The 24,381-nt window shown below is 49.4% G+C and overlaps 1 protein-coding gene across 2 annotated transcripts in view; it reads right to left on the bottom strand.

Moving 5' to 3' along the window:
• Positions 1-24,381, bottom strand: part of MYH16 (myosin heavy chain 16) — a 207,592-nt gene that overhangs the window by 26,482 nt on the left and 156,729 nt on the right. For both annotated transcript variants that reach the window (XM_088796692.1, XM_019718314.3), the window contains exons 4-23: positions 22,756-22,912; positions 22,098-22,125; positions 21,694-21,790; positions 20,967-21,059; positions 20,360-20,423; positions 19,896-19,994; positions 18,336-18,439; positions 17,470-17,608; positions 16,832-17,100; positions 15,039-15,209; positions 13,445-13,627; positions 11,655-11,781; positions 10,784-10,842; positions 9,799-9,886; positions 9,320-9,437; positions 8,063-8,183; positions 5,913-6,049; positions 4,464-4,545; positions 2,161-2,334; positions 518-745 (exon numbers count right to left, since the gene is read on the bottom strand). In XM_088796692.1, the coding sequence (XP_088652818.1) occupies positions 518-745; positions 2,161-2,334; positions 4,464-4,545; positions 5,913-6,049; positions 8,063-8,183; positions 9,320-9,437; positions 9,799-9,886; positions 10,784-10,842; positions 11,655-11,781; positions 13,445-13,627; positions 15,039-15,209; positions 16,832-17,100; positions 17,470-17,608; positions 18,336-18,439; positions 19,896-19,994; positions 20,360-20,423; positions 20,967-21,059; positions 21,694-21,790; positions 22,098-22,125; positions 22,756-22,912 (2,538 nt within the window). The remainder of the gene's footprint in view (positions 1-517; positions 746-2,160; positions 2,335-4,463; positions 4,546-5,912; positions 6,050-8,062; positions 8,184-9,319; positions 9,438-9,798; positions 9,887-10,783; positions 10,843-11,654; positions 11,782-13,444; positions 13,628-15,038; positions 15,210-16,831; positions 17,101-17,469; positions 17,609-18,335; positions 18,440-19,895; positions 19,995-20,359; positions 20,424-20,966; positions 21,060-21,693; positions 21,791-22,097; positions 22,126-22,755; positions 22,913-24,381) is intronic.

The following is a 24,381-nucleotide window of genomic DNA, read 5'->3' as shown; positions in this document are numbered from 1 at the left end:
TCTCGTAGGGGCAGAAGCTGTTTGGGCAGAAATCCAGCAGCGACAGGGGGCCCCACCATATTGATGGTGTTGCCTCTCTGGGAAGGGAGGAAGGGTGGACGTGGTGCTGCGAACATTTTGGAGGGGCCCAGGGATGCGGCGGCTGAGTGGGCAGCAGGCTAGTGCAGATGCCTGGAACCCCAGGCTTGAGGAGAACCAGTCAGGCCTGAGTCTGGATGTCACTATAATGGTAAAAGCTCCCAGTCCCTTAGTCAGCTGCTCCGTCTAGAACTTTCTGCAACAATGGACGTCTTCTCAGTCTGCTCTGTCCAACATGGGAGCACTCGAAATGCGGCTAGGTCAACTGAGGAACCATATTTTAAATTGAACTGAATGAAGTTAAAATAGCCCCATGTGGCTGCTGGTTAGGGTCCTGGAAGCACTGCTATGGCAGCTTCAGGTGTGGCCCCTGCACGATGAGCAGGCTGGGGGTTCCCCGGCCCTGAGAGGAGTGTGGTCGGGCCCAGGACCTCCTCACCTGTTTCTCCTTCTCCGTCTTGGCCAGTGTGGTCTCAAGGCCCTCCAGGTCACGCTTCAGGTCACTCAGCTCCCCCTCCAGCTTGCGCTTGGTGGCGCTCAGAGAGGCAGCCGTGCCCTCCTCTTCCTCCAGCCGCTCCCGCATGTCAGAGATCTGGCTCTCCAGCTCCATTTTGGTCTTCATCATCTGGGTCAGGCGCTCCTCGGCGTCCATCAGGTTCTCTCGCTCCTGGTGGAAGAAAGAGCCCCAGTCAAAGGCAGGAGTCCAGCCATCTGCAAGGGACCAAGATGGAGGACAGTCTTCGGGCTGATGGGCCCCAAACAAAAGTGTTCTGGGGTTGGACAGAGGGCTGGGCTGGGCTAGCTCTGAGCTCCTCTGTGATGTGTGTGACAAAGTGTAGTCTAGGAGTGTGGGCCCCAGAACAGCAGCAGCAGCAGTAGCACCTCTGAGCTGGTTAGGATGCAAAATCTCGGGCCTGATGTGAGACCTGCTACATCTGAATCTGCATTTTAACGAGATCCCAGGTAATCAGATGCACCTTAAGGTTTTAGCAGAAACGGAGCTGTCAGAAGTCACACAGGCAGTAAGTGGCAGAGAAGGGACAACCTGGGTGTCCACTGGGGTCTCCCCTAGATGGGGTTGCTGGTGTAAGACAGCAACTGGCCACAGAGTCAGAAGACTGGACCAGCTGTGTGACTTTTGGTTCACAGCATAACTTTACTGAAATTCATTTCTTTGTCTGCAAAATAAGGGAAACGATCACTGTGAGGTGCAAAGGGATGGAGCACACTAGGTGCTTCTATAAATGGAAGATTCTTTTATTGCTGTGGTCTCGCTCAGCTTCAGTCTCCTCAAACACAAAACAAGGATCGCAGCTTGAGCGACTTCTCAGGGGTATCGAGAGGATGTGGAGAAATGATGTCAGAGACAGCGTGGGGAAAATGCGCAGACAGTACAAGCGCCTCGCAGACAGAGCCATGGCAGAGCAGGAAGGACCCAGCATGGAATCAGACCCCTCCCAGTCGTGGGTTTTCTACTGATGGGCTTGAGACCTTGATCAAGTTTCTAAATGTTGGTCAAACTAAGTTTCTACCCTGTAGGATACACATGAAAATTGGGCATCTTAAGGGGTGGTTGAGAGGGTCAAATCTGAGAAGGAGCCTTTGTAAACCAGAAGGGTCACGGCAGTGACTGCAGTTGTCACATTGGAATGAAGGGATGGGGGCATTGAATCAGGCACCCATGGAAACCAGGTCGTTTGTTCTCCCTGTGCTGTTTGCACTTGATAGGAAAGGAAAGGAAAGGAGACAAAGGAAAGAGAGCTAGTTCCTGACGGCCCACAGCAGAGCCAGGCTCACTGTGGGGGCTCTCCTCCCACCATATCTTGTAGCCCCAGGTCTGGACAGTCCCCTTAGGCCCAGCATGTATGTGCATGCCCCGCCTCCTGCTATGGGCAAATAAGAATTTGATAGAGACTTTTTTGTAGTTGCGTAAAGGGTGACATTACAATGAAGAAAAAAGAAGGCTGGGAATTCCCCGTGGTCTGGAGGCTCACCCTCCCTCCATCCCTAGGTCTGACGCACAGTGACCCTGGGTGTCTAGACAGTTGCTAAGACCCCCAGCTCCCATCCCTCCCCACATACGGCCTGCAGCTGGATGGTGAGGTCGTTCTTCTCCTGGCTGAGCGTGGCTGTCTTCTCCTCCATTTCCTTGACCTTGTTTAACAGCTCTTGTGTCTTGGACATGGCATTCCTCAGCTCTTCCTCCTTGGCCTTCATCTCCTCCTCTTGCCGTGCCACATTCAGAAGTGGCTTGACCTGGATGGCCAGCAACACCATAGAGTGTTAGTGCGGTGGGCTTTGCCAGGGGGCCAGGAGGTGGGCTGTGGGGGCTCTGCCTCAGACTGGGTCTCACATCCCCACTGGGGTGGAAAGCAGCTCTTGCTGCAGCTGTGGGGAGCCCTTCTCCACAGAGGCCATGAAGCATCTGACCTCCACAGAGAAGGCTCATCCTTGCTTAGGATCCAACCTTAGGATGTTCTTTGATCCCGGGAGACACAAAGTCAGATGGTTCTCAGCATCTAGCTGCACCCAGTGCTTGCATCTGTTCCGTGAGTTGTGTGTGCTCGGAGCCCTGGCTACAGTCACAGCTCTGCTTTCCTTCCCTTTTTCCCTCACTGAGGTCTCTCTCTCTCTCTCTCTCTCTCTCTCTCTCTCTCTCTCTCTCTCTCTCTCTCTCTCGTCTATTTCTATCTCTATCTCTCTGTGTCTGTCTCTCTCTCTTCCCGTCTACCTCTGCCTTTTTCTCTCTGTATATCTCTATTTCTCTCTCTGTCTCCATTTTTCTGTTTCTCTTTTACTGTCTCTATGTCTGTCTCTCTTGTGTCTATTCTCTGAAATGGCAAAATTTGCATAAAAAGGTTATATATAGTAAGCACCACAACTTGCAACTATATAACACTTTTTATTCAGTGAAAGCCTACTAAAAAGTGTGTTTTTTTTTTCCATTGACTCACCCAGTTTGGCTTAGTTAAGTAAGATTAGAGCTTAGTTAATATACTAAGAGTAAAGGATTTGTATTTTACGTTTTTACTCATTGGGACAGGACCTTGCCCTGCCATATTTCATTAGTGAAGTTTTACTTTCTTGTAAAGAGCAGGGAAGTTTCCAGGCTCTGTCTCCTTGTCATCTGCGGCCGCTTGTTTCCTGCTTAAAAGGATCTTAAAGGCTGTTGATCTGGGACTTCCCAAAGGGTAATATGTGCACCAAGAGGGCAGGTAAGATGGATTCAAGCATTGCATAGAAAGTGTTTAATTTTCATTGTTATACACAGTTACTGTAAAAATAATTTCCAAGAATAATAAAAATAATTTCTAACAATAATAATTTAATAAATAATTTTGGAAAAAATTTTAATGAAGTAGAACTTGTCAAATCCACAATCTTATGGATAACATTTGCTTAGGATGAGATTAAAGTGGATTAAGGATATGAAGTTTCCTTTTAAAATAAAAATTTCAACGTAAAGTGAGTTGATATAAAGCAAAAAGATCAGTCATAGAATAGGTGGGGAAAGTGCTGGTGATGACTGAAATCTGAGAAATGCTGATCTAGAACCTTCTGCAACCTCAGGCCCTTAAGGGTCTGGCCTGTATGGGGCACCTTTGGGGATGCAGAACTTACTATCCCTCCCTTCAAATTTGTGGTCAGCTCTGATCATTAGAAAGTTCTTTCCTGCAGGAGGGGAAAGAAGATGCTGTGTGAGCTGCGAGGACCTCAGGGCCACCAGAGATGACCTGGAGCCTGTCCTAATCCTCCACATGGCTGCCCCTTGAGGTAACCATTCTCCCGTCTCCTGAACGTGGCAGCCCTGCATCTGGCCTCCTCTGGCGCCCAGTGGCATGTTCCCTCGTAATGGGGGCCCCAGGTGGGACGCCAGGACCCAGTGTGATTGGACCTGCATGCAGTAGCATGGTTCATGGCCTCCTGTGGGGCTGAGGGCAGCTGGGACGCTTGGGGCCCCTATGGGCCCCACGACTTGACTGACTCACACAGCTGTCACTGCTGTCTCGGAAGAACCTAGGAAATGATTTCCTGAGGTCACTCCAGCTCTAAAGCCAAGGACTGCACTAAAGGAGTTGAAGATGCCTCAACCTCCAGGGACGAGGCGCTGAGAACCAAGCACACTTTTGGGGCTCTCTCCATCCTAAGTGGATTTTATTTTGAGGGGTGAGATGAAAGGTGGGAAGACACACTATGATTTTTCTCAGGGAGGAATTAGCCCCTGTCTGGAAGGAGGCTAGACTTCTCCTTTGTCTCCAAGGGGCTTTCAGTTTTAAACTGTTCCTGCAGCATCCCGTGGCTTCCCACCCTCAAGAAGCACCTCTGTCTGCCCAGGACTGTGGCCCCCAGCAGCAGTGCTGGTTGCCTGGCTCCTCGGGCCTCACCTTGTTGTAGAGTTTCCACCAGCCCCAGAAACGCAGCTCCAGGAACTTGCGTGTGTTCCGCTGGATGACTTTCAGGCCAATTCTGCCAAAGAGAACCCGGGGTCGCATGGATTAAGATGCAGGCATCAGGGCCTGGCCTTCCTAACAGAACTATTCCTCCCAGACAGCACAAGCCTGAGACAAACCACTCATTTCTTCTTGCATCCCGCCCCCTCACTCCATCCACTCCCTCACCAGAAATCACCCATTAGTCACTAAATCCCATCCATCTGCCATCTTGGGAACCCACCCCTCTTTGTTCCTTGCAGCTTCATTCCATTGTCATTTACCAAGGATCTCCTGTGCACCAAAACCCTGGGCTGGACTGGGGTGCTGTCCCACCACTCAGCCCCCAACTGGTGTCCCTGCCTTCAGCTGGGGTCACAGAGGGCCTGCTGTGGGATATCAAGACCTCATGACAGTTGTTATTTATTCATCCTGGTTATTATTACTAATACTATGAGCACAAAGAGCCAGAGTCAGCCATAGGCCAGCCGGGGCAGCCTAAGTTATTTTCTAATGACGATTTTAGGGAGATGGCTGAACCAGGATTCTGAGCACAGGGATTTGGAATGAGGATTTCTGGGTTCTAATCCTGACTCGTTCCACAGGAACCTGGCCCAGTTCCTTAACCCCTCTGACCTCAGTTTCCACATCTGTAAAATGGGGATGCTAGCCCTCCCACACCCCTCTCACAGTATCATCATATGGATTAAGGAAGGAGAGGCTGTGAAAGTGGCTTGTATATTGTAGAGAGAAGGGTTTATATTAGGTGGTCCCTGCTGTGAGTTGAATTGTGTCCCCTCCCCAAAGATATGCTGAAGTCCTAGCCCTCAGCCCCTGTGAATATGACCTTATTTGGAAATAGGGTCTTTGCAGATGTAATTATTTAGGTTAAGATGAGGTCATACTGGAGTAGGGTGGGGCCCTCACCCAAGATGACTGGTGTCCTTATAAGAAGAAGGAAGTTGATGGGAAGATACAGACATAGAGAGAAGGTCTATGAAGACCGAGGTAGAGATTAGAGTGATGCAGCCATATGCCAAGCAATGCTTGGGGCTACCAGGACTGGAAGAGGCAAGAAAGGATCCTCCTCTACAGCCTTTGGAGGAAGCATGGGCTGCCAACACCTTGATTTCAGGCTGTTGACCTCCAGAACTGTGAGAAAATAAGTTTCTGTTGTTTGAAGGCACTGAGTTTGTGAGTTTTGTTATGGCAGCCTTAGGAAATGAATATAGGACCCAAACAGGGTTCGCTGGGCCAGCAAAGATGTCGGCACCCTGCCTTCATCTCACTGCACCATGTTGTAAGGGAGCCGACCACTGTGTGTGTTGCAGGGTCCCTGGTCATTCTGTGTGGACATGTGTGGCTTTAGTGCTCCTGCCCACTCAGTGTTAGTATATGTGCTACCTTCGTTCCAGCATCTTCTTGAACTCAACCCTCATGAGGAAACCCCGGAGCCGACACTGTAACATCGTCATGATTTTAGCCAGACGATCATCCCGCATGTCCTCAAGCTTGGCCAGGATGCCTGCTCGGAAGAACACCTGGGGGAAAGACACACTTCATCTGAAGAGAGCCCAGCTGTCACCTATGGCAGCCACTTGTGGGCGGCATTTAAAATCAAAGCAGCAGAGGTTCAGAAGAGTTCTCAAGAGTTAAGAGACCCAATCTGGTGCTGGTGTTTGAGGCCCCTTGGAAACAGCTTGCCCCAGCCAGGACACCTCCAACAGCAGGGCCACTGTAGCCTCAGTGTCTATTTCCTCTTGTCTTTCGATTCTCCTATAGGCTCCAACCTTGGCCTTGCACTTACTAGCAGGGTCACCTTGGATATATCTTTTCACATCCCGGTTCTTAGAATGTTGATCCCTTCCTTAGAGTGTTGCTATAAGATTAAGTGAGATAACAGGTGGAAAAGTCCGTAAACTGGGAAGCTCTGAGTGAAATGTGAGAGATCGTTATAATCTTCACTGCTGTGGTGATTGCCCAGCCGCCAGGGTGGACGTTTGTACACCCTGCAACAGGTAGCCGGCTGCCTCAGCATATATCGCAACCCTGGCTGCACATTGCCCATGCCTGGAGGGCTTTGGAAAGCTGACGCCTGGGCATAGGTGATTTCAAACAATTTCTGGGGTGGGGCTCCGGCATTGGTGTTTTAAAATCCTCCCAGATGATTCTAATTTATAGTCAAGGTTGAGAACTTTGCTCTGGAGAAACTCCTACATAGGACTGCAAGGATGTTCATAGTAGCATTGAAAGGATAATTGTGGTGTGGCTACTCGAGGCAGTATGATATGACAGTGACAATGAATAGATGTCATGTACCAACCAACAAGGATGAATCTTAGAAATGCGATTAAGAGATAAAAGCATGTCACAGAACAGTATATCAAGTATGATACTTTCATGAAGCTCAAACTAGGCAAATCCTGGGGCCATATATGTATGTGATAAAACTATAAAAAGGCAAAGAGATGGGGAACATTCTGGACAAGGGTTTCCCCTGAAGGTGGGAAAGAAAGGAAAGACATGCAAAGGTTAAGTTCTTGGTTTTTAAGTGGGCTTATGGGTGGTAACTTTATTAGTGTGTTTCATACTGTAACCTCTTTTTATGGGCTTCTATTAGGACATGACTGAAACTCATAGAAGGAGCCAGGAGACTTGCACCTGGCCTCAGCCTGCCTTGAATTTCCATGTGACCTTGGTCAAGGCACTCTCCTCCTGTGCAGTGAGAGTGCAGGAGCCTGAGTCCTCCCAGATCCGAGAGTCTGGGCTCCTACACACGGGGGCAGGGAGCACAGCCCCCAACTAAATCCTTTATGTGGATGCTATGGATACCGACAGGAAAAGAATGGAAAAGAACACTCCTCTCCTTGCCCCCCCCAAAAAACAAACAAACAAACAAACAAACCCAGGGAGCTAACCATCATGGGGTGAAATATCTGATACTTCAAAATAATTAGTGTTGAGATTTGGTCTTTGAGGGCCAGTGGAGGCAAGCACGTGGCTGCGTGGGGCGGGGCCCACATGAACCAACACTGGGGAAAAGGACTTAGTTTACAGGCAGAATCACCCTGTTCTCTGGTCTGCCCCAGCCACCAGGGCTGCCTGGTCCTCAGGGAGCACAGCTACCCCCTGGGCCTTTCCCTGGACCTGAGGTGACCAATGAAACCCTTGAATAATAACAAGATGTCTGTTTGCCCAGACGATAGCCCTCATGGATGGCCGAGCCCTGGTCAAATTCAGGACCTTGATTCTGATTGACTCCTTTTATTCTTAGAAGCTGGGTTCATACAATGCTAAGAAATATTCTACCATTTATTGAGTACCACTCTGAGCTGGATTCTCATGTACGTTACTGCTAATCACCCCCAAATACCCTGAGACTGGCCTTATGAGCCCTGATTTTTCCGAGTAGGAAACTGAGGCTCTCGTTAGCTGAGGGGCTTGCACAAGGCGGGCAACTGGCCAACGGCAGAGCTGGAATTCACACCCTGCAGCCCATCTTCTTAAGACAAGACTGAGAGGTATAGGGAGGGAGCCGAACTGGAAGACCCTACCTTGGTATGTCCGATTTTGTATTCATTTGTATCTAGGCCAATGGACCCAAGCAGCAGCTCTGAGGCCTTCTTGTTGTCTACGAACCCCTGAGGAATCACGTTGGGGTTCAGCACTTGGTACCTGTCGGGAGAGGGATGACAACAGTCATCATCATCCCCAAGCTGTCAGCAGGGAAGCACATCACGCAGTTATCTCTTGACCTTTGACACGGCCCTCCATCCAGTCAGGGAATAGACTTTTTTTTTACAGATACCACAACAGGAAGAGGGATGGGACTGAAAGGAGACTTGGGGAGTGGACATCGGTATGGGTCTGGGGTTTAAGGGGCAGACGTTTCTAGAAATGAAGACATCAAAATCTTTCTTGAGTTTGATTCTCCTGATCTTTTCTGCCAGGCAGAGGAGAACCGCCTCTTTTCCTGACCTGTCAGCAGCCCCCTTTGTGATCTTGGGCAAGTCCTTCCCCAATTAGGGACTTCAGATGGCATGGACAAGATGACTTTAGGTGACCTTTCCTCTTCCATCAATCTGTGGCCACATGGTCTAGCAAGTAGGGAGTGGGTAGAAGTAAACGAATCCCTAAGATGGGGACCTTAGTTTGGGTTCCTCCAGAAGCAAACCCTGAGACCAGAATTCAAGTGCAAGCAGTTTATTTGGGAGGTGGCGGAATTGGGAAGTGGGGCAGGAAGCCAATAAAAGGCATGTTATCAAGCCAGTTATCACAACAGGCAACTGGGTTTTAATCCCGATAGGACTGCAGTGGTGTGCTGGAACCTGCTCCCACTGGCTCGCAAAAGGCAATGGTGTGCATCTCTTCCCAACTCCACATTCAGTGAAGCCACATCGGTGGCTTGAAATCAGCCATGGTGGGAATATTTACACCATGGAAAAGGAAGACACTACAAATTAGGGCTTCCTTTTTAAAAAAACAACACACAAACAAACTGGAGAACCCATTGTTAAACATTTACCATAACACTGCTATCAGAGAGGCAGTATAGCGCACTCTTCAGAGTGAGCCCACCAGAAGAGTGAGGGAGCTGAAGTATTTATACACCAACTGTCCTCAGTCATTGATTGAGGGCTGCTCCTGGGGAGGCATTGATTTCTGGTGCTTTGTAGCCTGCCAAATAACAAAGCAGGCTCCAGCAGCCACCATCACACCCATTGTGCCTGCTACAATGGGACAATGTTTATCAGTAGTCAATCCCTGGAAACTGAGAACTTTATTTAAGGTATCAGGAAGACATTACCCACCTCTGTTTGAACTCTGGGTATTGCAGCCTGTTTGGGAAGCCCTTCCTGCAAATACGGATACCTTCCAGGACTCCATTGCAAGCCAGCTGGTGCATGATCAGGTGGGCATCCACCACACCTGCCAAGAGGGAGGGCACAGGATGGGGAGTCACTCCCCTATGGTGGGACACGCCACTCTCTGCCACTCAAGGAGGCGGAACTGACCATCCACATCATCACCTCCAATCTCCTCCTATCACTGCCCACGCGTCCCCAGTCTCCCACAACCCAGTCAAGACCCAAAGGCTGTCCTGAGTGTGACTTCTGGCTGTACAAAGCAACTAAAACACAAAGTTTGGATGATCCATTGTTGGGGATTCTTTTATGTCCTGGTTTGCCCCAATCATCCCTTGTGATTGAAAGTGGACGTAATTTGGAGCAAACACCAACTTCATAGATCCTGAGGACTGCCAAGAGGGAGACATGTCCCCATGACGTACCTGATTGTTTGAACTCATTGGGGACAATACAGCGGACAAAATGGGGGGCGGTGCTATGGAGGGTGGTCATCAGCTTGTTCAACTGCTCCTGGGGATGGAGGAAAAAGAAAAAGAAAGAGTGAATAAAGCTCGGTGTTGGTATTGCAGGACATCCACACTCAGGAGAGCCATTTATTTAGAGTTTAATTAATTAAATTTGAATTAAAATTTAGTTCTTCAGTCACACCAGCCACTTTTCAAGTACTTACTAGCCACATATGGCTAGTGGCTGCCACATTGGAAGGAAGAGAATATTTTTGTCATTGTACAAAGTTCTGTTGGATAGCATGGCTTTTGGAGGTCCAGTGACTTGCCCAAGGTGACATGGCTTACAAGCAGCAGGACCCCCTTCTGATTCAGTGCTGGGTCATCGTAGAATCTTGGTACTAGAAGGAACCATAATGCCTGTATGGACAAACCTCTGCCTGTTGATACCCTCTCTACTCGATGTCCCTCCTCCTCTGCTTGGATACCTCCGATGAGGTGACCCACTCTGCCTTAGGACAGCTGGATCCTTGGGAAGTATCAAAATCTTTATTCATGCAACATTTCTCCATTGGCTGTACTTCTGTACTTCAGAACATGTTTCCAGTAATGCCCAAACTTTGTGGACGTTGTGACCAGCCCAGACCTGTCACCCAACTCTAGAGCACAAGATTGTAGGTATTGATATCTCCATTTGTCATGCTGGGCAAGTCCCATCACTCTCTGGGTTTTAGTCTAAGACAACACAATTGGACTGGACCATCTCTAAGGGTCTTTTCTTCCCTGTGGTCCTGTGGTTCTGTGACCCCTTCAGGAGGAAACAGACTCCTCAAACGAAAGAAGCAACCATAGGCATAGAAATGAAATCATCCCATCCTGGACTGTGAGGTGGCAGCTAGACCACCATACCACTGAAAGGGAAGGTTGGACGCAATGTGGCCTCTGGGGCAGCCCTACTCACCCTGTAGAAGTTGGAGACCGTCATGAAGGAGGAGCCCCTCTTCTGCTTCTTGCTTCCAGCTGAGGGAGAAACAAGCTTGTTTCACATCAGCACCAGCATGGGTGGCAGGCAGCCCCATCAAGTGCTCTGTCTCAGATATGCATTCTCTTGTTTTAAAAAGGCTTTTGAGGGGGCTAGTTGAGGTGGGGCCCTCCCACCAGGAAAACGAGATCTACCAGGGAGTGGGTGAATGGGCTGACAGTGGCATAATTGCCAAAAGGAGTGCTGTGCTCCCTGAAGAGTGTATAGCCCTTTGATTCAGGGCTGGCACAAGGTGACAAACTGCTCCCATTGCCTGGGAAGGAGGAAGAGCCCTCAGACCATCTGGTGGAATTGCATGTCGGTGGTGAAAACGTCTCTGAGCCAAAAGAGATTTGCATTTCTTGCTCGGCTGAGCGGCACCGCCATTGGGCAGCTCCTGCCTAGGGAGTTCCCCTATGGGCTATGACTTTGATTGGGTATGAGGTAGGGCTAGGCTTGGCATTGGCCTCGGACAGAGGAGAGCAGGGAGCAGAAAATAAGCACAGAGCTTTTGGGTGTCAACTTTTCCAAAGCAGTATTTTTCCACCTAGAGGTGATAAGGGCCCAGTGATCAATTCAGTTGATGGAAGCTCGCAGGATATATCTATATCCCTCTATCACAGTATGCGCCATGGCCTACCTCAAACAACATGTCATGTCATTGCATTCATTCATTCATTCATTCATTCATTCATTCATTCATAATTCCTTCAACAAAAGTTGAATAAAAAACTTTGTTTCTTTCTTTCCATTTGGACCACTAAAGAGCATTAGCATAGGGAGAGTGGACACAACAAAGGGTCAGCCATACCTGGAGCCTCCTCTTCTTTGAAGAGAAGGGCGAGGATCGCCAGGGTAGATTTCTGGAACAAGCCCACCACTGTTTCATTCAGGGGGTCTTTGTTCTTCTCCAGCCAGCCTGTGATGTTGTAACCCACCTGGAGGGCGGCAAATGCCAGGGGTTATGTTTCAGGCCCAGCCTCCCTCTCTCAGGCACCAGAGCTAGAACCTCTAACTACAGCTCTGCCTCCTCTTGGTTCCCAGGACCAATTTCCCATCTCCTAGTGCTTCCATTCATTACTGATGACGTGCCTGGAGTCCTGGGACGTCCCTGCTCCTAGGGATTTCCCAGGTGGAGGCCCATCATCTGTTTTCTTGGGCATTTGCAGTTTTCCTGTCTAAGTCACCTTACCTCTGGGCTTTGCCCACAAACCAGGACTTCCCAGCTACTCTGCCAGGCTGTGACCTTCTCTTGCATGTCTTGCATTGCTGGCTACACTGAGCCTCCCTGACCCCTGGGTCTTCTTCTACTCAGGTGGGCTGATCTTCCAGGCTCAGCCTTTGCTGTCAGTGGCTGGCCTTGACCAGGGGACTTCTGAGCTATATGAGAACTCCCTACAAGGGCATCTAGTCTCTCCTTGCTAAGGAGCACACATCCCCTGGGGCATTGTCTGGTGGAAGGGGGTGGGCTATCCATCCAGAACTAGGGGCTTCATGCATCCAGGTAATGGGTGGAAGCTCCATGTATCCATGAATTTCTGTTTCTCACTGTGCCATGTGGACCCGCTGGAAAGGCAAAGAGCAAGGAGCCTTTCAGATCCTTCCATTGAGCACAGAGTACCGAGGGAGCAGATGAGAAGCCCAAACCTTTGGGTTTTCCATCTCCTATATAGTACAGAGATGTCTGTCATCTCTGGGCCTTATTTTAGAGCCTTCTTGGAAGTGCATGGCTCCCACTTGACTTTGAATACTCCATTGCTGTAAATATGGAGCTCTTCTCATTTCAGTGTGGGAGATGAGGTGGAGCACTGCAGTTTGGCTCCCAACCTGCTGTTTGTGCTAGATATCGGCACAATCCGTTTTGCGAGTAATTGGCATTGTTCTGGTTGAAGAGACCATAATATCTTGGTCCTGAAACCCAGTCCAACAGCCACTTTCCTGACAGCTCTGTCCTAAGGCTGCTGTTTCCCTGCAGTTAAACCCATGGAGGCTCAATAAACTCTAGTGGTAACAGGAATATTGACAGTTACAGCAATACTAACATCTCAAGGAAGCCAAACACAAGTGCTGGGCAAATGTTGTCTCCCCTATCAATTATTCAAATAGAATCTGAATCCTGGCTGCACTTAATTTCCCCCTTCCCTGAGGACTGAGCTTGTACGAATGAAAAAGCCACTGTGGATGTCACTTTGTTGGTTTTGGCAGCCATAAGCTGTCAGAGGGATGAGTTAATCATCTGGGGAATAATTAACGGGCTCATGAATTTTTTTTTTTTCTTTGCAAGTGTTGTCTTTTCTGACCAAGATTGAAGTTCAGCTGTCAAACTCAGGGCTGTAGACAATGGTGTGGCCCTGACAGGTCTGAGGGTACAAATTGTTCGTCGCCCCCTAGCAGGCATCCTTGGATGGATTACTTTTGATTTCTCCGATGGAGAAGTGATGAGAAAGTATGAGCCAGAGTTCATTTCAGTGAGCTGTTGGATCATGGCTGTACTAGTTGGAGGCAGGAAGCCTCAGAAAGGGTGTGTCAGGATGGGCCTATCACAGCAGGATGGAACAGCAGCCAGCAGGTGGCCACAGAGGGTGCCAAGGTGGTACTCACGGTGCCTGCATAGTGGACGAGCTCAAAGTGGGCCTCGGGCACCTTGCCCTTGCCTCCTCCCTTAGGTTTGAGGAAGTTGCTGGACTTGCCCAGGTGGTTGTCATACAGGGCTGCCTTGAACGTGGCATCGGTGGCCTTGGGGAAGACACACTGTTCTTCCAAGATGGAGAAGATACCCATGGGCTATAAGAGAAGAAGAGCAGAGGGTGTTAAAGGAGGCCACAGGATGCCAAAGGGGACACCCTGGTATTGGCCTGGGGGTGGTGGGAGGGGTGCCCGCACACCCATGTGACCGGTCAGGAAGCGGAACTCTGAGTATGGTGCCTGGTGCTCCATGGTCTGGTCTTTGAATGCCACAACCATTTAGACTTGAAAGAAGCTCGACTTCAGCAAGTCCAACAGAAGAGAAGACTGAAAGCTGAAGAGGGCCGATAGCTCCCCATAGGTTAATCCCACCCAAACAGTGGTACCAGCAGGCTTGGCCCTCAGAAAAACGGTGAAAACAATGACGCCTGACCTCTGCGTTTAATTCTCTTTCATCTGCTCCTCTTCCTCAATGACATTCTTGGGTACCCAAGGGCCTCATATTGTTCTAGGTCTATTCTCATACAGAAAAAGGGGAGCTAATAAGTGCTGTTACTGACTTAATATTCCCGCATCCATGGAGGGTTTGGATTTTCAAAGGAAACTTTTGGAAGAGAGCAGTGCTTAATCCTAAAGCTCAAACGTGAGGGTGTTCCAGGCTGTGTGACAGCTGGACAGCGAGCTATCTGCAGGTGTTGTGGCATGGGCAGATTACGCATGCAGCCTGGTTTGGGAGATTTGGTTTTCCTGGCAGGGTAAGGCTGGGCCCACATCGGAGATCCCTTGCTATCTGGATGATAAATTCTCTATGAGGGGCCCAAGGATGAGCCTCAGAGACAACATATGTTCTTTTTTTTTCATTTTTTGACTTTTCACTTGGGTATAATTTCAGGCTTGCAAAAATAACACAAAGCATTCCTAAATACCCTTGATCTAACTTCTCCAAATGTTAATATAACCTCTGTACAATAATGAAATCCAGGCAATGAACATTGATATATTACTATGAACAGACTTTGTTCAAATTTGGTCATCTGTCCTGTTAATGTCCTCTTTCTATTCTTTTTCTGCATTTCATCAAACAATATCTATTCTTGAACTAAAACATCCCTATAGTGTGATGATAGGGGAGACTATTAGTTGCCTGGCTTAGAGCCTGACTGTTACTCATAGGTTATATGACCTTGAACAAGTGACTTCCCTTCTCTGTGCCTCAATGTTCCCATCTGTGGAATGGTTATAATAAATTGCACCCGGCGTATGGTAGCTTGTGATGATCCAGTGAGGTAAGGCATACAATAGCCCAACTAACCATGGTCACAGCAGTCAGTGTTGTAACCATTTTGAAGAGAAGCTAGAGGTCTGGCCCATCAAGGTCATCAGCAGTGTTGCTGACTGCCCCAAATCCAAATGCTGCCTCCCTGCAGACCCCAGTGACATCCCCTCCTGAGGTGTGCCCTGGTCATAGCCCCCGTCTCTCTCCAAGACCCTCCTTTGAGAAGCAGGTTACCTTTTCCAGGAGGTCGATGCAGGCCTGCAGGTCAAGGCCGAAGTCTATGAAGACCCATTCGATGCCCTCCCTCTTGTACTCCTCCTGCTCCAGCACGAACATGTGGTGGTTAAAGAATTGCTGCAGCTTTTCGTTGGTGAAGTTGATGCACAGCTGCTCGAAGCTGTTGAACTGCAGCAGGAGGACAAACAGAGGGGTCTCAGCTCAAACACCAACAGTGCCTCTCCCAGGACCAAGCGATGAGCCATAAGCTGAGCTCAGATCTGCCCAGGGTCACCCGTGTCAGGCTCTGCCCCGGATGCCTTAGCTGCCCACCGTGTCAGTGCCCCCATCAGCCCTGTGAGAAGCTGTTCTCTGTTACTCTCCCTGCAAAGACAGAGCAGCTTGAGCACGTGACCCTCACCACACAGCGCTGATGCTGGGACCCCAAACCCAGGCAGACTCAGGCCCTGTGTGTAGTTAATGGAAATGTTTGTGGAAAGAACCATTTTCTTTCAGGGATGGAAATTATTTGAGAAGTTTTATGGATATGACTCTTGTTCTGCCTTTGGACAGCTCTCTGTGTAGTTTTTCTCATCCTCATCTGTAGGATGAAGAGGTTTGAGGGGTTTATAAGGCCCCCCTTTATTTAAGTCAGACATTACTTGCTCTGAATGAAACCCCATTCTGAAGCCTCATCTGAAAAATAAGTTTAAGTAGAGGTGACATTGAAATTACAGAGCAACATTCATGGGGCACATGCCTGCATCAGACTCTGGGCTAAGCTGCACCTGCTCAGAAACTTTCCAAGGCAAGAATGGCTAGTGTTCCTCTTTACAGATAGGAAAACAGAGGTGCACACAGCTTGGAAATGGCTGTGCTGGGATTCGACCCCTGTTTGTCCATTGTACACACTCTGCTGTTGGCACAGAGTTTCTGTCCTTCGCTAGTCCCACCATAGCTGGCTATGAATGGTTGCCCAGGCTCCAGGGAGCACAGTTTGGAAACACTCTCTAAGGCTTCTTCCACCTATGAAATTAAGTGATTCTATTGTAGACAGCAGCCAAATTAGCCTTTTAGAGCCTGAAAGAAATTGGGCTAAGCTATTTAAAAGAAATCCATCTGTAGCTAGTAGACTATCAGAATAACAGGATAGCAGAGTTGAAATGGACCTTAGAGGTCATCTCCTTCAGCCTGCTCATTTTGGAGTTGAGAAAACTGAGGCTCCGAGAGGGATAGCCACTTTCCTAAGGCCACACAACTGGTTGGTGGCCAACCTCAGCCCAGAGCCAGTCTACTAACTCCTAATTATGCTTCTTCCAATTATAAGGGTAAAACCTTCCTGACCCAAAACATTAGTCTTGTGATGAGAACTGAGTCTCATTTGTGCGGGCGAGTGGGAAGCTGTTGTGCTGCTAAATCAACTCTCTCTCGCTAAGGAGAAGGAAAAGGAGAAGGAGAAGAAGAAGCCTGATTTGTAGTATTGGCCAATTTCCATGGTGTAAATATTCACACGATGGCCGTATATCAATATGATGTCAACTGGCTCACAAAATTCTAGAAAATCTAACAATCAGCTCTTATGAGCCAGTACAGGCTGGCTCCAGCACACCACTAATTCTAGCCATCATCATTCTTTATGACTAGGCATTATATTAATGAAGATAGAACTTTCTGGAGTCAGAGACCCAGGAGCAAACTGAGGTTGGCCCTACCCAGGTGCAAGGTGAGAAACCAGAAAACCACGGTGAAAGCAGCTTATGAGAGAGGAAGATGACCCCCAGAGCAGAAACGGAAGGCAAGGCCAGGCATACCTCAAAGATCTCGAAGCCCGCAATGTCCAGCACTCCGATGAAGAACTGCCTCTGCATCTTGGTGTCCAGCGTCTTGTTGATTCTGACCACCAGCCACTTGAACATCTTGTCGTAGACAGCCTTGCCCAGTGCCCCGATGGAGTTGTTGCACTGTTCCATGTTCTGGCCCTTTTGCACAAACTCATTGCCGACTTTGACCCGGGGCCTGGTGATGCCCTTCTGGAGTTCCCCGGAATTGAGACCCATGAGATGGGAGACTTTGTCAGCCACTGAGCAGGGATGGAAAAAGCAGGTGAGTGAAAGAAAGATGGTGCCCTGACCAGGAGAAACCGCGCACAGTCTATTGTCATGGGGAAGGGAGTGAGGGGAGAGAGGAGGAGACCCCATGTCGCCAATGAGAAAACAGAGGTCTGAGATGGTTTCCACCCTTGCTCAAGGTCAAGTGGCAAAGCAGAATATAGAAAACAAAAGCATATCCCTGACTCTCGGTCGTGTCTACCTGAGAATATCGATATTTGGACTTTCAAGGAACAGTCTTGGTTTATAACATGTCTCTGAAATGTGCATGAAGACTTGGAAAGCAGGGAACCCGTGCCACTGGCTTCCTCCTTCCCGAACGGCCCTGGCCCAACACCCACCCTCAGTGGTGTCCACTTCAGCTTGCTCCTCTCTGGGCTTCTGCTTGAACTTCATGTTGCCAAAGTGCATGATGCCCCCAGTCAGCTTGTAAACACCGATCTTCTCCTCGGCGGTGAAGCCCAGCACGTCAAAGGCAACCTGCAAGGTCGCAGGAAATAGAAAGCTGAGAACCTCCTGGCTTCTCATTCCAGAGTGGAGGCCAGGGCACTGCCACTGTGGGTTGGCACCAGTGGGCCAAGGAGCCCAGACCACATGCTCTGCAATATAGTCATTGCATTTGTTTAACCTCTCTGGCCCCTGTTTAGTCATCTGCAAAATGGGGATAGTAGGTGGTCATATGGATAAATCAGAATGATGTCTAAATGCTTGGCCCAGTGCTTGACACATAATAATAAGTGGGAAATACATAATTAGTATCATCATTATGATTGTTTGGGCTTCGTGCTAGGTATTGGGAAGAGGAAGGCAAAAATGCATCAGGAATCACTTGTGCTGTCAAAGAGGAGAGATTACACAAATACTCCTAACAGAAGTCACAGGTGCTCAGTGCCAAAAGGGCAGGAGAAAGAGAGGGTGCAGTGGGAACGTCTAGCTGGATTGGAGAAGGAAACAAATGTGTGCAGTATACAACTCCCTTAATTCCCTTTGGAGTCCCTTAGCTCTGCAAAGACAAACTCAACTTGGTACGACAGGCTGGGGAGAAATGCCAACTGCAGCCCCAGAAATCTCAGGGAAGAATCTGGGTTGTTGCCTGACAGTTCTGGTGGGGACCCCCCCACCCCAATTCTAATGGCAGTGCATGCAGGGCTCCAAAGTTTCTGTCTTGGCGCCCCCTGTGGTTCACCAGCCACGCCCACCCACTCACGTCTGTGATCTGCAGCTCCTCCCCGTCGTCCATGTTTTCCACCATCGTGACGCCCTGGCTCACCCAATAGTATTCCTTGGGGTTGGGGACCAGCAGCAAACTCTCTGCCGAGAGCAGGAAAGTGGGTTAACAGCTGGGTGACACGTGTCTTTCTTCTTTCATTTTAAACCAGTATCTCTAAATGCCTCTCACGTGCCAGGCATGATGGTGGGCATCGTGGGGGTTACAGAGCTGAATAAGACATGGTCCCTTGCCTCTAGGATCACCCAAAGTCATGCAAGGACTTGCACAGGGTCACACAAGGAGCCTTAGCGTGGCAAGAGTGTCTCGGGTGCTTGGTTGTGTTCTCTGTCACTTGGCTCAGTACCTGGCACCTAGCAGGCACCCAATAGATATTTTTGGAATAAATAAATTCCTCCCTCCTATAAAGAGCAGGTCAGACTCTAAGGAAGAAGGTAACACATGATTGCAGCGGGCAATAACACTCACTTGCATATAATACATGTGGGATGTTATCACTTTCACAAAGACTTATGCTCACATTTTTTTTCCTTTAAATGTGTGTCACTCTTGGTCTGTCTTTGTTTTTTCACTTTTGGAAGAGACATGGGTGCAAGAAATAATTTCACTTCCTTTCGTTTCTATTATCGAGAAAGACTACACTCAAGAAGGAAGGTAAGTGGAAGCTGCCATTCTGCTACAGAGACGCAATAGGGCTTGGTGGGGAGTGTGGCAAACAGGATAGCCTGACCTTCTTCCAAAGGGGCCACTACCACTCAGCTGCCCTGATTTGTGCTATATGGGAGAGCAGGCCCATAGCTACTAGGTCTTCTGCTACTCCAGAGAAACTAGGAAATTGGGTTTTTATATGAAGTCTCTTAATTTCAAAATGCCATTCATTAATTAAAAGCACACTGTGTCAAACACAAATAAAGCCCACCTGTGAGTGGGGATGGTGTCCAATGCCCTCGTCTCTGGCTGGGTCAAGGTGTGCATACGGACGATTGAGTCTCCATCCCTCCCCCCATCTTACATTCTGAGCAGAGTCTTCCACGGACAGTTGAGCATGTTGGTGCTTGCACAAGGGCATCCAGCTGAGTGGATGAGTGCACTCTGCTCACCGAGCTGTACACTCAGTGTGAGCTGTGTCCCTCCAGAGGGTAGCCTGCTGTTATTTCACATGCAAGCACTGGCAGGGCTAACTATGGTCCTGGGCTGATCTCTCTCCTGCTCTCTGAGCATCGGGCCCAGAGGCAGCAGGTCCAAGACACGGTGGGGTAAGGGATCTAAAGCCCCATATCCCAGGTCAACATCTCAGCCATGAGTTGCAGGCACCCCAGAGCCCCATCTGTGAAATGGGCCAACAGTGGGTTAAGCCTCATAAGGCTGTTGTGAAGATGAGATGTGAGTAGAACTTTGAGAAATGTCCCTGTAACCTCCTCACATAACTCTAAAGGGATTCATGCAGAACCACAGATCTTCGGCATTTGTGATTTTTTTTGTCATTGAAAAAAGAGGAAAAGCAAGTTAAGGGGCAGGCAGACAGACAAAGATCTTTACCAACAAGCTCAGGCTTCTTGTTAGAGAGAATCTGGTAGAAAATGTGGTAACCCCTCTCAGCTGCTTGCTGTGAGATGACACGAGATTTCTCTAAGAGATCTGGAAAAGAATGAGCAAAACTGCCCGTAAGTTCAGTGTGTTCTGCCTAAAGTGCAGGGTTCCATGGAAAGCAGGGCTCCGCTCTCCATAGAACCCAGTGCCATAACTGGTCATGGATTCATTCTTCCCTCTCCCCCAGATACACAGCTCGAGGGGGCCTGACTGCTGATGGAGGGGGACAGGCTGGGCGTGAGACAGGGCTGTGTTCAGAAGGGTCCCACATGTGGTTTAATGTCCCTCTGTTGCTGTTTTGAAATTCTTAATATTTTTTGAACCAGGGACCCCTAATTTTCATTTTCCACTGGGCCCCACACACTGTGGGGCTGGTCCTGCCAGGAAGAACCCTTTGCAAGGGCCTGACTCACAGCTCTCGATGTCAGCTCCAGCCAGTTTGCCTGTCGTTCCGAAGTGGATCCGGATAAACTTGCCCTGAACAGGGAGGAGAGGGCAGGGTCGTGAGGAAGGACACATGTAATTCTGGAGCAACACGTGGCCCCAGTTTGGCGGAGGTCACTCATTGACGGCCCCCTGAATTTGGAGGGCTCTTCAGGGAGTGTAACAGGGCCAGACGGGGCTGTGTGCAGAGTCGTGGATGTCCTATGCAGATGGGCAGAGGAGGTGGATGGCTCTTGGAACCCAATCTAGGGTCTGTGGCATAGCCTGTAGGATTGGGGAGGGCACCCACAGCTTCCAACCATTGCAACTCTCTGGCTCCCCTGTCTGATTTCTCAGCCTCTCCATCACTGCATCCCTAAGTTCCTGTGTTCAAACTCCCTGATTTAAATATTGATGTGGGCTCTGTTTGATATAGACCCTGACTGAAATAAATCTCTGGGAAGGAGACGCCATCACTTACCTAATCCCATGGGCATGTTTAAACCAGCCCCAGCTTCCTTACCTGGGTAGGGGTGAGGATAGCTGTCCCCACCCCCCCACCCCCCAGAGCCCACCATTGCCGTGGCTCATACTTACGAAGCGAGAGGAGTTGTTGTTCCTGGTGGTCTTGGCGTTCCCGAAAGCCTCCAGCACAGGGTTCGCCTGGATGATTTGATCCTCCAGGGACCCCTGCCCCAGAAAGAAACACAAGGTGAGGTAGTCTGTTGCCTACTGCCTGGGGACCCAGGGGTTTCCAATGACAGTGGCTTATGTGCCAGGAATGAGGAAGGGAACAGCCTGGGAGAGGCTAGGAAATCGGGGCTGGAGGGGACCTGGAAGGAGGGTCACTGTCTGATGAGTGTCTGCCCACAGCCCCTGACATTGGAGAGGCACTTGGCAGGTGATAGGCCTTGATTCTTAGCTGTTGTTTCTTCCCTTCGTCTTCATGGAGAGACCCCTGAGCGAGCCGAACACCCTTCCCTGGGCATCTCTGATCTCTCTTCCAACCCTCCATTTCTTTGTGGGCTTTTGACTGAGGCCAATAGCCCAGCTAATGCTACTTGTGCCCCAGGACCACCAGGGCCTGCGTGTAAGATGCAGTCTGGGGCAGCAAAGTCCATCCGGTGGGAGGAGATGCAGGTTTGCGGCCACCTTCTCCCTGTGTCACCTCACCCAAATTGCTTCTCTCTAAGCCTCAGTTTTCTTATCTAGAAAATGTCCCTAACCCACAAAGCAGCTGTGGGTCACACTGTCGCTGCTGGGTGAGCCCGAAGACAGGGCAGCCTGGGGATGGCAGACCCTGAGCCTGCCCAGTCGGCCTTACTTTTCCATCCGTGGACTGTTTGCCAGTCCCTCCAATATTGGCAAAGTACTGGATGACCTTCTTCGTGTTCTCAGTCTTGCCAGCACCAGATTCTCCACTGTGGGTGGAAAACAGGAGCAGACAAGTGAACTGTGGAGCAGCCGCAGAGAAGTCGAGCAATAAAAAGTTCAGGCTGAGCATGGTCACATTTCCCCCTTCAGTGGGGACAGACAGTTTGGGGGGCTTGGGGACACAGAGGCTCCCCTTGGTTCAGCAGGTGCAGATTTACTCGTCCTGCTAAGCCCTGTTGCTGCCTGCAGATTTCCATATAAAGACCCACCAATTAATTTAAGGAGGCTTCCGTACATGTGTAAGATACAGACCTAATTGTATGTATATAGATCGAGGGACAAAGGGACACTTACGTGATTAGCATAGACTGATTTTCACGGTCTGCAGGGAAGAAAACAGCAACCAGAAGGTGTAATTAGGAAACACTTAGAAACTAGACATTTCACATCACCCTCACCAGATAGTCTGCTTCTCCCTGCATCCCACCCAACTTGGAGAGTGGTCAGAGTATCCAGGGGAGTCCAAACATTCAGGATCCTGAGGCATCCCAGGTGGTATGCCTGGCTCTGCAGCGCACATCCTTGAGGAAGCGCCAAGAATTGACCAGCCACCCTGTGCCTAACAGCCCCATCCCATAAAGCCACCCAGTCATCAGCAAAATAAAGAGAAATGGTAATAAAAGTCACTTCATGGGGCCTCTACTGTATAGCAGAGATCACGCAGGGAATGATCTGAGTTCTGGGCAAGCTACTTAGCATCCTGCTTTGTGTGACGCTTAAATGAGATAGGGCGTGAGGCGGGGCTGGTATTTAGCAAGTGCCTGGTACATTAATTTATATTAATATCACGTCAATGTGTATGAATATCAACATTTAGCAAAGAACTTCCACAGGCGGTGTGGGGTCAGGGTTGGGATTGGGTAGCATGCAGTTCTAATGCATTTGGAACCACAATGGCAAAGGAATCTCTGTCACCCTCCACGAGAGCCCCCGCAGGCCCCACCCCACGCACCCATCAGCATGTCGTGGTAGGCATTGTCTGAGATGGAGAAGAGGTGGGGCGGCATCTCTGTGCGCTTCTTGCCTTTGTACATATTGGCCACTCGGGCCCCGTAAATGGGCAGCCACCTATAGGGGTTGACGGTCACGCAGAACAACCCCGAGTAGGTCTGGTGAGAGGGAAGGAAGATGGTTAGTTGGCTCTTTCTCCTGCTGCCCCCTTCCTTCCGGGCCCCAGCCTGTGACAGAGCAGCCTGGCTGTAGGTCACTGCCAGCTGGAGAGATGCGGTGGTATGCTCCCTGGGGGGCAAAAATCTGTCTGAATCTTTATTCAGTAAGCAAAACAAGTCTTCCCTTTAATATATATTTGTTTCATTTTCTGTTTGACATGGTCACTGTATGGACAAATATGCAGCAAGAAGTTCCCCCACCTGCTCAGTGCTCACCCCCTCCTCCCACAGGTAAGTACTGTGTTACTTTCTAATACTCACTTGCACAGTTTTTGATGCACATACAAACAAATCCAGAGGCACATTCTTATGTCCCACCTTGTTTTTACAACTGTAGATAGTACTTTATAATACCGTTTTATGTCTGGGTTTTCCCACTTAATGTATCTGGGAGATTTTCCATGAGAGTTCATGGAGAGATTTCTGGGGCAGTTTTTATAGCTGCAGAGCTCTCACTGTGGGGATGCAAGCTCCTACTGTTGGACAGCTGGGTTGGATTTACTCTTAAGAAGAGATACCAACTTCTCTTTTCATCCCAAATCAATTTTGTAAGGAAACTGACCCACTTAAAAAACAAACAAACACCAGAATAACCAACAAGGTTATCTCCCCTCAGTAAAAGAAATTATCTGAGGGGAGAATAAGGGAGGGCAGGAGCCAAATCCATGGGTCCCAAACTTTCCCTTCTCCTTGGTGGATGCTCACATTGACCTGTCACTCCCACTCTGTGCCTTTCTTCAATTCCACTATAAAACCTTCCGCCTTGGTCCACGTGGGAATGCGCCCTCCCCCAGCCCCAGCTTCTCCTCAGCATGGCTGCGATATGCTGAGTTTTTAAAGGGCTCTTATATAAAGAGCTGATAGTATGATGCACAGTCTCTCATCTTGGGACTCCAGCCATTGAATCATCTTCCCCTCTAGTGAGGGTGGGGGCGGGGCAGACAGCAGCCTGGAAGCCAGTTATATCCCTGTTTGGGTCAGAATGAAAAGGAGAGGCACTCCATCCCCCAACCCTTGCAGGAGAGACATGAAAGAGAAACAGATGGGGCTGTGGACTTTGGTTGCTGGTTGAATAACTGACAGGCGGAACTGTCAGTTATTCAACCAGCAACCAAAGTGCTTTAAGAGGAGACTCCATGCCTTGGGGCCTGCAGTCCCTTAGCCCAAAGACATGGTGTGGCCACCCATGGGGAGCAAGGGCTTGGCTTCAGAGTGGCCCCGAGTAAGCCCCAGTCCTGAGCTTGGCCCTCGAACCCACACAGACATTCTTAGCCTAAGCTTCAGGCTCAGCCAGGGGCAAATGTGGATCTTCCCAGACCTGAGGTCCAGTGATGCTCCCACTAGTCTCTAGGCCCAGCAAGTATCCTTAAGATGTTCCAGCCCAGCAAATATCCCCAAGTTCTTCCATC

Source organism: Rhinolophus sinicus, chromosome 3, assembly GCF_057876585.1.
Source record: "Rhinolophus sinicus isolate RSI-liver-muscle chromosome 3, RSI-T2T, whole genome shotgun sequence".
In the NCBI taxonomy this organism is placed as follows: Eukaryota; Metazoa; Chordata; class Mammalia; order Chiroptera; family Rhinolophidae; genus Rhinolophus; species Rhinolophus sinicus.
This window is presented reverse-complemented; position numbering and strand designations above follow the sequence as displayed.